A 15912-nucleotide genomic window follows, 5' to 3' on the forward strand; every position below is an offset into this window, starting at 1 on the left:
TAACATATTTTTGATGTTGATGTTTATAATTATTAGAATTTTATAAGTGTGAGATTTTACAAATTGAATACGAAACCGGTTGGAAATGTCGTACTATGTTAATTTATTATTAGCCTAAACGTAGGTTATGTAGTTATATTGTCATTATATTGTTGATGTCATATTTATTAAAAAGTATGAAGAGTAACTATTTATTTCAATAGAAACGTCGCCAGATTGTCGCTTTTTGAGTCGTGACGATTCTAGTAAAAGAGCCTCAGTAGGGCCATGCTGTCTACTTGGACCTTGTTCGTTAATAGAACTTGTTATACTGGTGTAGTTTCTAGTTGCTAATCAGAAACTACACCAGTATAATAAGTCTTATTAATAAACGAAGTCCAAGTAGGCAGCATATACACAGAAATGTAAAAACAATAAGGTTATAGAGGGAAAAAAAATATAATATTAATTCCATCTACCACCAGACCCCATACAAACCTCGACGGTTCTGTTTTATACCTGTATATACAATATGTAAGAAGCCACTCTTCATCTCAAGCTCTAGTGCAAACATCTCAAATTTTGCAGTGACTTATCAACGTTTCCCTTATTTAATGACACCAGAGTGAATATTTCTATTTAATTCTTGTTTATTTATTTAATTTACTTATTGTTTACTAAATTGAAGTAAAATTTTATGGAGTAAATTTACATAAAATCGAAATATTAACTTATTTATAAGAAACGATAAAGTAAACAAATTTATATTTCAGATACGAATGTATATATACTTGGATAAATAAGTAAATGTATTAAGTACAATTTCATTAGTTAAAAGTAAAAATTTATATGAAAACATGGAGGAAAATCAGGAAGAAGTAAGTTCTCTTATTTTAATAAATTATTAAAACTAATTTTTACTTTAATTATAAATTTACTTAAATTAAATAAATTTAAATTAAAATTCAGAATGCATTTTCTTAAGTCGAATTGAAATTTCAAATCGAAAGCAAGACGGAATTTTCTCTGTAAAAAGTGGGCTCGAATTAATTAACTATATAGGAACTTCCGGTTTTAACCGGAAGTGACGTTATTTCAATTAAATAAATTTCTCCTGAAAGCAGTTTATGGATGACCTGACGACTATATTGCTAACGGAAAAGTATGATGTATAGGGTCAAAACACTACTAATTTAAGCTGGATAGCATAATTTTAAACTGCAGTTCGGCATTGTGACTAAGTCACAATAAATAATTGTTCGTCTATAGTATAAATATTTCAGCTATTTGATACTCTGCTGCAGTATTTAGCGAAAAGATTTCAGGAAAGAATATAAGCATTTCACGAAAATTTTACGATTGACGAAGGAAATTTCACGAATTCTCAAACTACCTTCAATTGTTTTTACGAAACACGTGACATTATGCAGAATACAGGTGACAGATTTAATAAATTAAAGAACACTTTTTAAAAATCTGACACTACCACCTTTGTTTAAATAATATCATATTTCTAATATTACGCCAATTGTTTGGCCTTTTTTCGTTGTTTTTCTTACTTTGCGTATTTTTCATGTGTTTTCATACCGCAGTTGACACAACAAATACAATAGCGTACGATAATCTTGAACCTGCTGGTGTTATACGTGTACGGACAAGCAGATTTTTAAAAGTAAATATTATAAAATGTAGTTTAAACCCACAATAACGAGAACCATTTTTAACTACCGTTAATCCTGTATACATGAGCATGAGGAATATTCTACAAAAAAAATATAATGGCTAGCATCTGTTGTAATCTGTCAGAATGAAATTATTTATTACTTCAGAAAAATGCAGTTTAGTGAAATAATTTCTAGCTTATTCTTTATACCGTATACACAACGTAGTTTATTACAGTGTATTATTATATATAACAGCCATTTTCTTTCATTGTTGTAATACGTTCACCAATTCGTGAACTGTTCACGTGAAATCAATGTATGAACAATTCCAAAGGTCTTGTTACTTTCCCAGCTGTTATCCACTGCATAAGAGAAAAAAGGTAAAAAGTGATCCCCGAAGAAATTTACATTTTTGGACTCGGACGTTGAAACGTAGAGAAATGCAAAAAAATTTCGGGGTTTCTTCTGTATGTGTGGATGTTCGTGTGGGAAACACGATTTTGTACACCCAATTTAAACCTTAATAACTCCTATTTCTTTTCTCGAAAATTTCCGAAATTTTGCACGAAGTTTAGTGTATTAGATGATTTATGCTATTAGATTTTGGTGGTTATAGGTCAAGGGGTGGGAGTTAGAGGGGGAGGGTCATTTGTCATATTTCGAGTGTACCAGGACTTAATGAAAATTTTACTACATTTGCATTTTTATAAAATTTATCTCTACCCTCAAAATTAAGTTTATGCCATTTTATAATAATAAATAATAATAAAAGTTTTTAAGTAATACAATATATCATAACAGGTGATGCCATCGAAACTTCATATTTTTTGCCTGGAAAGTTATGCAACTTGTTGGATTTTTTGAAATGCATTTTTTTATTTTTTATTTTTTGTGAAATATTTTTGCTAAATACTGCAACAGTGTATATTACGAATATATTAAAATTAATATTATTACATTTTAATTAGTTTATAATAATTAAGTGTTAATTATTGAAATATTACAGGCGGTATCACAATTAAAAGCTCCAGAAAATAAAGCAATAACAGCAGTACCACAAAGTGGTAAGTATTTTTAGATTTAATTATTAAAGTTTTATATTAAATTAAAAATAGCATTTTTTAAATTTTTTATTACACGTAGCGATATTTGTAACACTCGAAACACTCGAGACGTCAACGTGGAATGTCTGTTAGACGTTCTCAAAGCAAATAAATCGCTTTGGAGTTCAACTGTTAGAAGTAACACAGGCAATTTAAATGAATACAAATTAAAATATCACTTTTAGTATAACATTAAAATATAGGAGTGTATATGAACCTCATGTAACCGCATATAATCTTAAGTTTAGCTATATGTATCGTAGGTTAGTGTATAATAAACGTTCTTTTGTTAATTGTTCCAGTAGTCCACCTGTCTTAGCCATCAAAAGGACTCCTGTCGACTTGCTCACGACCTCCCCACTCACTTTTTGCCCTCCTAGCCATCCGAAAAGACAAGGAGATCGGGTTTTACCAACCTGTGCAGTGTAAGTGGTCAGGTAGGATTAACTCCTGACCCTCTGCTTATCTCACACACGTATCCATGTATATCATGACTTTCTAAACGCTAGAAACTAAGTATTACTACAAAATAACGTCTGATTTAGTTGTGATATTACTTTATAATTTAACAAAATGTTCAAATTATATTAATGTGTAAAAAATTTCTGTTATGATTTGCCCAATTTTTTGAAAGTAAAAAATGTGCACACTTGAACATGAAAAGTGACAAACTTTGCATTTATTTCATTTCAGAGAAATCAAAGCTCTTTCGTGACATGCTGATGAACAGATACAGGACAAATTCCACATGTAACAAGTCTTTCCTTTGCAATAAGGAAGATCAAGATTTCTCAATAGAAAAATATTTCGTGGATGTAAGACTCATAAACTACGATGATTTTGAGCAAGGAAAAGAAAAATTTATTGAAATTAAAGATATTTTCGGTAAAAAGCGTTGGAAGCATCGAACGATTCTGATTACTGGAGATCCAGGATATGGTAAAACGACAATTTGTACAAAAATCGGCTATGATTGGGCAATGCATGAAAGATCAGATTTTAATGTCGTAGTTATAATTGAATTACGTAATTTAGGAAACAGAGATCTAATTCAGGTCGTCCACGAATATATTTTTACGCGTGGACACAGCTCCATAGAAATAGGGAATGCTCTGATAATCTTCGATGGGCTCGACGAAATTCGTGACAAAGAACGTGTAAAACAATTTATCATTAACGATTCTTTTAAAATTTCTGAGGAAATGACAATTATTTTTACCAGCCGTCCACCCGTTACACATACAATTAGAATGTACTTCGATGATCATTATTGCATCGCAGGATTCTCCCCAGAGCAGAAGGTAAACTTCATCGATTTTATGATTAAAGAAGACAAAGATGAAAGAGATTATTTGATAAATCTCACAGAATATGATGCTTCGGAATTAGCAAAATGCCCGCTATTATTGCATATGTTATGCTGCCTTCCTAAGAGTAGTGTTGATAGGGAGATAAAGACAAAGACCGATCTGTTTATCTCTATTTTTCACTATATCATTCAAAGATATAAAATTGAGAACGGAGATACTCTGAAACTTAAAAAGGGAAAATTTTTTGATGGAGAAGATTTGATCATTAAATTAGGCAGTTTGTGTTATAGTAAAGAATTTCAGCAACACAATCAGGCTTCTATTTTAGAAACACAAAGAATATCAGAGGAAGATTTGAAGAATACTTTCAACGATGAGGAAGAGTACGAATTTATCCTTTATCTGAATGTATTTGTAAAATATTCGGACCAATACTTCGAATTTATTGATAGAATGTTTCTAGAATTTGTCCTGGCATTTTATGTTTTTCATTCCTTAGATGACGTTGCTATTCCAGAGTTAGATGATATTTTAGTTTTCATTTTCGGTTTGTTTCAAGACAATCGTTTTCCAGAAAACTTCATAAATTTTCTCAGAAGGAATCTCTTTCATCCTGTAACGTGGTGGAATTTCTACAGTGAGATAATACACGAAGAAAATAAACAAATATTTCGTGAAGAAACGAGAATAGTTTTCTATTACGATTCTTCCTACGACATGTTAAAGTTACATGAAGTTTGTAGGTTCGACCCAATTTACATCTGTATTCCGTCTTTGTCTGATTTTGATAAGTTGTCTGAAGATAGTCCAGTCCAATCACGTTTTTTCGAAGAATATGATACTCCAGGATATATTTATTATAATGTGAAGAAAGAACTGATTAAATTATTTAAAAGTCTGAGATTGATGTATTATCCTAAACTAAGGTTACATGTGCTAATTGAAAAGATGTTTTGCCACTACTCTTTTCGCTTTAGTCATAGATTTAGAAATTTAAACGAGTCCGTTGAAGCTTTAAGACATTTATTTCAGTTTGTTAAGCGCAAAAAGTTTAGAGTTAATTTATATGGCATTATTCATCGTATTAATTCACAATTTTCTATTTTATGCGAAGAAAATATTAAAACATTTAGTAAAGTTGAGGAATATGTTCATGCGCCAGAGAAGAATAAAGTTTTTTATCCGAAAATTAGACCATGTAAAGCAAGCAGGCAAATGTTAGAAATGCAGATTGCGGTTGATAATAAGGAATTAACACCTGAAAGCTTTGAGGATGAAGTAGAGAAGAATGAAGATTTTTCTCTGCAAATTTTTCGACTCGGAAGACAAATGTTACAAATGGAGTTTGCTTTTGATAATGAAATGGAATTTTCAACACCTGAAAGCTCATTTGTTTGCTCGAAGCTATGTGCGGCCATTGATTTATCTTCTGTCATGGTTAGTTGATCAACGGATTCAAAAACTTTTATTTTTTTAAAATTATAATTTTTCACATATTAAGTAATACATTACAGGATAGAATTGAACTCGGAGAAATGTATAAATATCGTGAAAGTTTGATAGCTAAAGGTAAGTATTAACTAACGTTTAACTATGTTAAAAATTATCCAAACAGGTAAACTTCGCTTTGTGCTATTTTAAAATATCTAGCAACGAGTTTCATAACTTTCCTGGCAAAATAATTTAAAATTGAGGCGGAGACAATCTGTTGTTATGATATTTTATTTAAAAATTTGTTTTTATTATTAATTATTATAGAATGACAAAAAGCTTAATTTTTAGGGAAAGACGCGTTTCATTAACAAAATAATAAATAAATACGAAGAACGGGTAAAATGTTCGTTTGATTCGATCTCATTCGAGATATGTATGACACGTTACCTTCAGTATCTGCTCATTTCCTCGACCTTTCACTGCCAAAATTTAACTGTGACCAGTGTCCCTAACATGCAAACCAACCTGCAGAAATTCGGAAATTTATTACAAACGTAAAAGAGCGATTGCGCTTCATATTTGGTGAAAATAATCGTGCCCCCCCACACACACCACTATCCATATATACAGAAAAACCTACGAACTGTTTTGCATGTCTAGACGTTTTGAATGTCTTTCAGTCCAATAATGTGGAAATCTTCTGGTGGGGGTTATTTTTGACCGATCGCCATACTTTACCTCTGTTATCAGAAAAGTAAACATTAAAATAGAAGTAGACCGTAAAATAAATTACTGTGTCTGTGTGTAATCACCACACACGCAATGTTATTGTAGTAACAATAACATTGCGTGTGTGGTGATTACAATCTAGATACTATTCAGATACTATAGAAGATACTATTCAATCTTTATGAACAGGAAATTTCAGAGCGCAATAAACGAATTTTTTTTAATTTCACATAATTTTGTACTGGAAACATTCTCACATTTACGCCATGTAAAATTTAACACAATTTACCAGGCGCTTTCATAGAACCAGTTAACTCGGAATACCAGAAGTACCTGTATTTAGAAACACTACATTATGACCAAATGTATGTATATATCTTCTATAACATCTTTATAACGGATTTCTTATTATCGAACCGAATTTCACATTTAGTTGCATAATAACTACTGTCATGTATTAATATACATTACAACATTTCTTCTCACCGCAGAAACCAGTGGCTGAGTAAATAGGTCCACTGAACACTGCTAGTTCGGGCTTTGCACGTGGAGTTTTTAGTGTTTGCTTTAGATTACTAACACCTAAATAAAGGCCCTAAATGATCGCCTGTCAGGCATTGGCCATTATTTCGTTATTTTACCGGTTGAATTTTGGCAAATTTTTTTGAAAGTAAAAAATGTGGATATTTGAACATGGAAAATGATGATAAATTTTGTATTTATTTCATTTCAGAAAGATTAATGCACTTTCGAGACAAGTTGATGAGTAGATACAAGACAAATTGCGCATTCTTCAAGTCTTTACTTTGCAATAAGGAAGACCAAGATTTTTCAATAAAAAAATATTTTATGAATGTGAAACTCAAAAAGTACGAAGATTATGGAAAAGAAACAGGAAAATTTATTCAAATTAAAGATATTTTTGCTAAAAGCCCTATGGAGCATCGAACAGTTCTGATCACTGGAGATCCAGGATATGGTAAAACGACAATCTGTACAAAAATCGCCTATGATTGGGCAATGCATAAAAAAAGATCAGATTACTTCAGTTATTTCAATATTGCAGCTGTAATTGAATTACGTGAATTGGGAACGAGAGATGTGATTGATGCTGTCACCGAATACATTTATAAGTTTCACAGCTTCAAGAAACTAAGAGAAACTAAATGGAATGTTCTGATCATCTTAGATGGGCATGACGAAATTCGTGACGAAGAACCTGTAAAACGATTTATCATTAACGATTCTTTTAAAATTTCTGAGAAAATGACAATTATTGTTACCAGCCGTCCACCCGTTACACATACAATTAGAAAACACTTCGATGATCATTATTGCATCGAAGGATTCTCCTCAGAGCAGAAGGTAAACTTCATCGATTTTATGGTCAAAGAAGACAAAGATAAAAGAGACTATTTGATTAATCTCACAAAATATGATGCTTCGGAATTAGCAAAATGCCCGCTATTATTGCATATGTTATGCTGCCTTCCTAAGAGTAGTATTGGTAGGGAGATAAAGACAAAGACCGATCTGTTCATCTCTATTTTTCACTATATCATTGAAAGGTATAAAAATAAGAAAGGAGATACTCTGAAACTTAAAAAGGGAAAATTTTTTGATGGGGAAGATTTGATCATTAAATTAGGCAGTTTATGTTATAGTAAAGAATTTCAGCAACACAATCAGGCTTCTAATTTAGAAACACAAAGAATATCAGAGGAAGATTTGAAGAATACTTTTAACAATGTGGAAGAGTACGAATTTATCCTTGGTCTGAATATATTTGTAAAATATTCGGATCTATACTTCGAATTTATTCATAGAATGTTTTTAGAATTCGTCCTGGCATTTTATGTTTTTCATTCCTTAGATGACGTTGCTATTCCAGAGTTAGATGATATTTTAGCTTTCATTTTCGGTTTGTTTCAAGACAATCGTTTTCCAGAAATCCTCATAAATTTTCTCAGAACGAACCTCTTTCATCCTGTAACGTGGCTGAATGTTTACTATGAGATTAGAAACGAAAAAAATAAACTGATATTTCGTGAAGAAACGAGAATAGTTTTTTATTACAATTGTCTGGATAAAGTGCACAAATTGTGTACTATTTATAAAATTCGATGTATTTACTTTAGCATTCTGGATTTTTTATACAAAGATAGTTTGAGAAAACTGAAGAAATTTCATAACAATCTGAATTATTCGCATCCTCTTGAAATACGTGTGTTACTTTATGAATTGTCAAATTATCCTCTCTCTGACTACTCTGTTGCGAACACAGATATAGTAGAATCTGTACGACATCTTGGATATTTATTTAGATACTATAGCTGGTATAAATTTAAAATTCATTTTTATGGCATTGTTTACTATCGCAATTTACCATTATCCCTTATATGCGAGAAAAATATATATTTCTTTAGAATATTCGAGCGAGAAGAAGTAGAAGAAGAGTTTTCTTTTAAAAATGAAAGACCTGTTTATTTACGTATCCATAGCGAAGCTACTGGAGTAGATAAAGATTTGAGAATTGAAGATCCGTTTGATTGTTTAAAACCATTCCTCATGACAGAACATCTTCAAGAAGATATCTTTTGTGGCACGGTTGGTTTGTTTATTCATTCGAATATATTAACTTTTTATGATTTCTTATATGATATTCAAAATATTTTATTTTAGGTTTTAAAAGGTGTATCCCAATCTAAATCGAAGTTGGAAGAACTTAGTAGTTCCTGTTTGGAAGGTGAGTACTAAAATACATTAACTACATGAAATAAATCATAAAATGTTCCTTATTCTCTATTATGTACAAATGTGTGATTTGATACAGAAAAGGATTTATAAATAATATAAATTAATGACTATACGAGGTCTCGTTTTTACCATCCATCTGCCTTCATTGCGAACCTGGCAAGTCCATAATGGGCATGAAAAACAATATTTAGTACCCGCAAGGTGAAAAATTATATTGGCATATTACTGATATATGTGGTATAACAATAGTAAAATATTGAGAGTAGATGTATGGTTTAATGGATACTTCCAAGCAACGTATGAGAAAATATGACTGCGGAGAAAAATTTCTATAAATATCTTTATTTTGTTTATATATTTTGTTTTGACTTCCTGCTATTGCTAATCAGAAACTTAACCAGTATAATAAGTCGTATTAATAATTAAATTAATTTATTTACACAGCTCATAGAGGATATAGCATAAATATACTACGATTCCTTATAAAAATATTTATAATATCCTCTTTGAATAGATTATCCCAACGATACTGTTAGTAATAATAAATAATTATGTAAAAGTAAATAAAGGCAAATTGACAAATAAAAAAGTGTTACGACATTTTGTATATAAAACAGCAAAGTAATTTGCTACTTTTGAGAGTTTTGTAACATATTTAGAGAAGTAGATGTATCTAAATATCTGCACAAATCTATAAAAAACTTAGAATTTCACCCAAACATTATAATTAATAAAATGGACAGTTATGTTATTCTTCGACAAATTTCAAACTATCTCTCAGTATTCTATGTGCATTTCCAAATAATTGACTTTTCGTCTTTACCCTTCACTAAGTGACAGGGAATGTTACTTTCCTGTCATTAATTTTTTTCAAGTTGAATAAAACAATATGTAATTCCGAAAACTGCCAAACATTTTCAAAAAGAGCCTTCTTTCCATGACTATAACTCAGATTAAATTCTTTTTTGACTTTTCGATTGATTCTTCTACAAATTATCAACTTAAGATTTATATTTAAAAGTTTTAAGTATATTTTACATGAATGTATTGTAATTGTTTTTATAGGAGATTCTCATGTAAACAGAATGGAAGAAAACAAAAGACTACATTCCTATAAAAATATGTACTTGTTTAATGTCAATAATAGGCCACTTGATGAATATTTCGTAATGTTACAAATCGAAGAAACTGATTCCTTTGGAAGAAAGAAGGGTAGAAACGTCACACTAGAAGAAATTTTTACAAAGAAAAATGGACATCGAACAATCCTTCTCACCGGAGAACCAGGTTATGGAAAAACTACTCTTTGCAAGAAAATTGCTCACGATTGGAAAACAGAAGAAAAGAGAAAAAATTATTTAAATTTCTTTTCTTCTGTTGTCCTCATTAATTTATCCAATATTTCCAAAGAAATGCAGTACACAGAGATTAAAGACGCCATTTTACATGACCCAGAAGTTAAATCTTTATCTAATACTTTCGAATGCAACATCCTACTGCTTCTTGATGGCTTTGATGAGTATCCAAATAAATCTGCCATAGTGAAATTTCTCGATACAGACTCGGTGGAAATTTCTCAGCACCTGACCATATTAATCACCAGTCGTTCACACAATGCCGAAGAAATTCGCAAATATATCGATTCTAGATATTGCATTCGAGGATTTTCTCCGAAACAACAAGAGACTTACGTTAAGTTGCTTCTAGAGAACAATGATGTCGAGTACAGAAGTCTTATACAACAATTAAAAATTCATGATTATTTGCGTGATTTAGCTGAATGTCCATTGATGCTGCATTTTATTTGCTGCGCGTTTAATAGCGAAAATCTTCAGGTGCAAAAGAAGGCGAAGTTTTATGTTAAGTTATTCAAAATGTTAATAGAGAAATGCTTACAAGAAAACGGTGATTTAATGAATAACATTTTAAAACAAGGTGAAATTTTTATCGGTGAAGACATATTAGTCAAATTAGGGCAGTTATTCGAATCTTATCCTTTGAAATGCAAAACGTTGAAAGCGAATTTCAGTGAAGAAGAAGTTGTTTTTATTCATAAACTTCATATTCTTTCCGTTTACTCCGTATCAACAGATGGTGACATCACTTACGACTTGGTACATAAAACATTGTACGAATTTCTCGTTGCATTGTATATTTATAAACGTGAGCAATACCAATTTTATCGTGGATTTATATCAAACACAACGCTGATTTTTATATTAAGTTTTGTACACAATTCTCAGTTACCATACGGTTTAGATAATGTTTTCAAACATAGAACATTCTACTGGAACTTCCTGATGGAAGCTAATAGAGAATTAAGTGAGAATAATTGGAATCAACTTTGCTCGAATATAAATATAAACTTTGATGCAGAATATTCAGAATGGATTCTGAACTTCTTAAAGAAATATAAATTCACAAAATTCGTATTAAAATTACGAAAAGAACAGGAAAAGTATAATGAGATAAAAGAGAAAATGATGAATTTTTACAACTCCTGCACATATTCTGATATACTGATTTTCATATTTCTTGATCTAAACTTTTATGCAAGAATATTAAATTATTATGATTTTCGTAAAGAAATTCAGAAACTGATTGACATTATGTCGACAGAAAAGATTACTTCTAAACAGATTTCTTTTTCTGGTATTTATTGTTACGAAACAGAATCATATTACACGATGAAATGTGTCATTGAAAACAAGAAATTTCCTGAAAATGTGAGGAAAAAATTTAAATTTGAGGAAAATGAAAGTATTGTTGGTTTGGCAATTCAAAATGACAAGGAAACATTTATTCTTTTGATTAATTCACAACAATACGAAATTATTCGGAACAAAATATCAGATATTCCCTTGTATAATCCCCGAAAAATTTCTGGTGATTAGAAACAGAGCTCGCTTTTGTTTTACTTAAAATCGACAGTTTAATATTATAAATATAAATATTTTTTATACTTGCGGCCTACAATGTTTGGATGGAAGCATTCTGCATTCGTGTGGAACCCAACCGAGTAAGTGAATTTATTATATAATTGTCTACTTGAAACGAGCTTATTAATAGGACGTATTGAACTAGTGTTTGGTTTTTGCAACTGAGGAAAACTTATTTAGATAAAACTAACAATCTTTATTGTTCACCCTGTGTTATGTCTGTAATACAAGGTGAACAATAAAGATTGTTAGTTTTATCTGAATAAGTTTTCTTCAGTTGCAAAAACCAAACACCAGTTTAATACGTCCTATTAATAGGCTCGGTCCTAGTAGTCAATTATATAACAAATTGTAGTAAATAAGAACAGACAGGCATATGAATTAATGAATAAGTGAATTCTTCTTAGTCGATCTGTCTTGGACATGACAGGTGACCGCTTCACTCACTATAGTCTTGCAATAAAGGCCTTAGTGTCAACAGGGCTGAAAGAGCCAAAAATGTAAACAGTAGCAAAATGGACTCATAAAAATTCTATTTTTTTTAATGCATATATACCTAATGCTATTATATTATTGCATAAATCTATCAACGAAATTATATTTTGTTACTTAAAACCAAAACTATAATCTATATTTTTAAAAGTTATATAAATAAAAATATTTTAATCCTGTTTCTTGCTTAATGATATTTTTCCAAATATAATCTGATCGCTTAGTGCAGGTTTCACTCATATATTTACAGACTTATGCAAAATTATATTATTATATTTCCATAGATGACTGACACGTGCATTTTGCAAGATTTTCTTTCAGAAATTTTTGTTATAGCCATACTATTCAATACTTACAATGGAAGTATCCAAGAACTCCGAGAAGCTAAACAGTCAAGATGATGATGATGTCACAGTTATTGGAACAATTATAGGTACTTTCAATATAGTATTGTTACCATAGCAGTCCTTCGTAGCTATTTCCATTTGATAGTACAGTCGGTAGTAGCTTTAAATATTCGTGAAGTTATGAAGGACACCGGCTATTGTAGGTTTATCTGTTCCTTACTTTAGAAAATATTGAAGTTGAGCATTATGTAACTTTCTGCGTGCTGGTGTATATGATTTAATAACAATATGTATGACGATAAACGGTTATTGACAACTTAACCAGATTAAACTTCTCTAAGAGATAAACAATATTCTAGTTGATATAACCTGCCCTCCTCTTCTATTCCTGTTTTATGCCAATCTTTATTTGACGTCTACGTCAAACTTCGACGTCTGACTGATCATTTGAACCGATTCTTGTAATTTTAAAATATTTCGTACGTAATTAATTCTTTCGGAGTATCGAAGACGTAACTACGTTTTCCTAAGGAGGGTTATGAACGACGGGGTCCGTTATTTAGAGTGTCCGCTGTTTAGAGGTGATTATAATGGATGTCATATTTGAAGGGTCTGTGGATTGTAAAAAAGTCCGTTAATTAGAGGTGCCCGCTATTCGGGAATGTTTATTAATGAAGGTTTCGCCGTATTTGCAATCACATAAAAGATGATATATATTAAACAGGGCCGGATTAACCAATAGACAAATGTCTGGGCCCATAATTCGGAGGGGCCCGGCTTCAGTGAAGAATCTTTCTCTGTTTTAAAACTATTTAAAAATTATTTAAGAAATTCGGTAGGACAGGAAAGGCTGTCTTTAACAATGCTTACTAAAGAAAGAAACACTCTCAAACGGCTAGATTGATCAATTTTCTGAAATGAAAATCCAAAACGAAAAATTTAAATATTTTAAAGGCTGATTAATGACTAAAATTATATACATTTTTCGTTGTACCAGAAACTCTTGTTGTACAATTTTTATTGTATTAGTGTTTGTATTCTATATTATTAATAAAAATTTCAAGTGATATTATTTAAGATTTGTTTAGAAGCGACTTCTTTAAATGGTGCCCCCAATTTAAATTTTGTCTAAGGCCTGCTAAAGGCTTAATCCGGCGCTGATATTTAAAACTTACATTTGAAAGAAAATTAAATTTAAATCGAGCGTGATACAATTAATCATAGGAAATCTTAAAGGAATGTGAAAAAAAAATTAAAAATCTGTGCTAAAATTAAAGGAATAATAAAGATAACGAACAATAAAGACACGATGAAAATTAATTAACATCGTAATCATATTTTAAACTCTTCTAACATTACATATTATATTAAATATTAAGGAAAATATACACTACAATGCTTGTTTATAACAGAATAATGCCAACTTTTCTTATAATTTTTTTCGGGTAGTATTAATAAAAAATCATTTTATTAATCAATTTGTTTAGTAAATATTTAGAAAATATTTTTCGCGTTTCCGATAAAAATATTTTAGTTCCTTCGTCACAAAAATACCATTACATTGATTCCAAAATTCTTCAATTGGTCCCTTTAATGATTACGATACATTGGTAATTTTTTACGGAAGACTTATTTTGGTCCCATTAACAATATGAACAAGGCAACGAAGTTTGGACATCCGGACCCAGCGAATAACGCCAGAAGCTATTATACGTGAAAGGAACAAAGGCATGGACGTGAACAGAGGAAAAGACAGGGTCAGCGGCTGTCTAAACAATGGCAAGTGCCCAGGCGTCACCTTCTACAATGGCAGTTTTGGAGAAGAAAAATTAAATTAATTCTAAATTACTTATTTGATTTAAAATTATATCATAAATCGAACATAGATTAAACGCAAAATTCATTTGTGAGGCGAAGTTACTACACAAGTCCTAATGAACATCACATATAATAGGACTAATTATGGTAAAGTTTAAAGCAAAAAACTCAAAAAAAAAAAAATTATAGTTTATTATACACTGTTAAAACTTCCACCTTCCAATTTTCGAGCTAATTCACTTACGACATCTCTGAAATTTAAGGGATCCAAGTTTTTGCATAGGAGATGTATTAATAACCAATCGCCTTGATCACATTTATTAATTATGACTTCCAAATAATCCCTGTTTGCCGAACGTCCTCTAGATCTTGTGATGTAATATCTGCTCCTCAAAGATAACATGGTGACCATTCTATAAGCCAAAGACATAGCCGATAAGAGAGCCAAAATTACAAACCAAAACCACAAGAACAGATAAATCTTGTCATTGATATTGTTGATAGGTAAAATGCACATGGCATCGTAACGTTGGACATCTCCCGAAGAACCGTATCTATGGAAGATACACTTGGTTAAACGGGGGAAGACTCTGATCATAGGATCGTAACTAATTTCAGAATTCCATTCGGTAAATTTAAGTACTTCAACGCCATATCTGAGAAATTCACCTCCCAAAAATTTATCCATAAGAAACATCTGTGCTACTACATTAACGAAATTCATAACTTCGGCTAAAAACAATGACAAGAAATAGGTTTTGTTGTTATTCATATTCATGGCCAAATATTCCACAAGGAGTTTGCTATTATTTTCCTTGGTTTCTTCGGGCAGAATTGGTGAATTTAAACCCGAAATGAGATTCTTCACACGGTGACCTTCCATTTTTTTCCAAAAATATCTTGGTATGAAAAATAATAAAGCTTGTAAAAACAAAACAAAACAAACCCACTGGTAGTAGGCATGGTAAACTCTCTTTTTGATCGGGAATAAATTTATTTACACCAGGATAAGGCACTTCATCTCCGACTTTTTTCTCCCAGGAGTCGACAACACTAAAAGTGTGATGGATCCAGCAGAAAGTGTTCAAAACATTTGGGGGTATATCATCCCTTGATATGCAATCTATTGGGTCACCTATATATTGTCGACCCGTTACCAATATGCAAAATGCTATCAACACAGTGAATGTTACTTTGTAGTGCATACGGAACACACTGTTATCTATATTTGTAGTATCTTCTTTAAACAAGTTCTTCAAATTTACGAATAGTTTATCCATGCTTATGGTTTAAGCCGGACCTAATGTAAAAAAATATACTATATTAAATATATTTTCTAT

The 15912-nt window shown here is 30.9% G+C and overlaps 2 protein-coding genes and 1 pseudogene across 2 annotated transcripts; 2 read left to right on the forward strand and 1 right to left on the reverse strand.

The window, feature by feature from the left end:
• Nucleotides 1–836: 836 nt before the first annotated feature.
• On the forward strand, nucleotides 837–5697 carry LOC136990636 (uncharacterized). The gene is made up of 6 exons (XM_067289026.1): nucleotides 837–857; nucleotides 2650–2707; nucleotides 2759–2893; nucleotides 3440–5493; nucleotides 5571–5625; nucleotides 5672–5697. Exons 1-6 carry the CDS (start codon nucleotides 837–839, stop codon nucleotides 5695–5697), a joined length of 2349 nt encoding a protein of 782 aa, XP_067145127.1.
• A 1275-nt stretch (nucleotides 5698–6972) lies between these two features.
• LOC136990658 (NACHT, LRR and PYD domains-containing protein 12-like) lies at nucleotides 6973–10125 on the forward strand. Its single transcript, XM_067289049.1, has 2 exons — nucleotides 6973–8965; nucleotides 10042–10125. Exon 1 carries the CDS (start codon nucleotides 6982–6984, stop codon nucleotides 8899–8901), a length of 1920 nt encoding a protein of 639 aa, XP_067145150.1. The 5' UTR covers nucleotides 6973–6981; the 3' UTR covers nucleotides 8902–8965; nucleotides 10042–10125.
• A 4640-nt stretch (nucleotides 10126–14765) lies between these two features.
• LOC136990662 (innexin inx2-like) lies at nucleotides 14766–15867 on the reverse strand (annotated as a pseudogene).
• Between the last annotated feature and the right edge of the window lie 45 nt (nucleotides 15868–15912).

The sequence above is a fragment of the Centruroides vittatus genome, unplaced genomic scaffold (assembly GCF_030686945.1).
Source record: "Centruroides vittatus isolate TY-2023 unplaced genomic scaffold, ASM3068694v2 scaffold_996, whole genome shotgun sequence".
Classification (NCBI taxonomy): Eukaryota; Metazoa; Arthropoda; class Arachnida; order Scorpiones; family Buthidae; genus Centruroides; species Centruroides vittatus.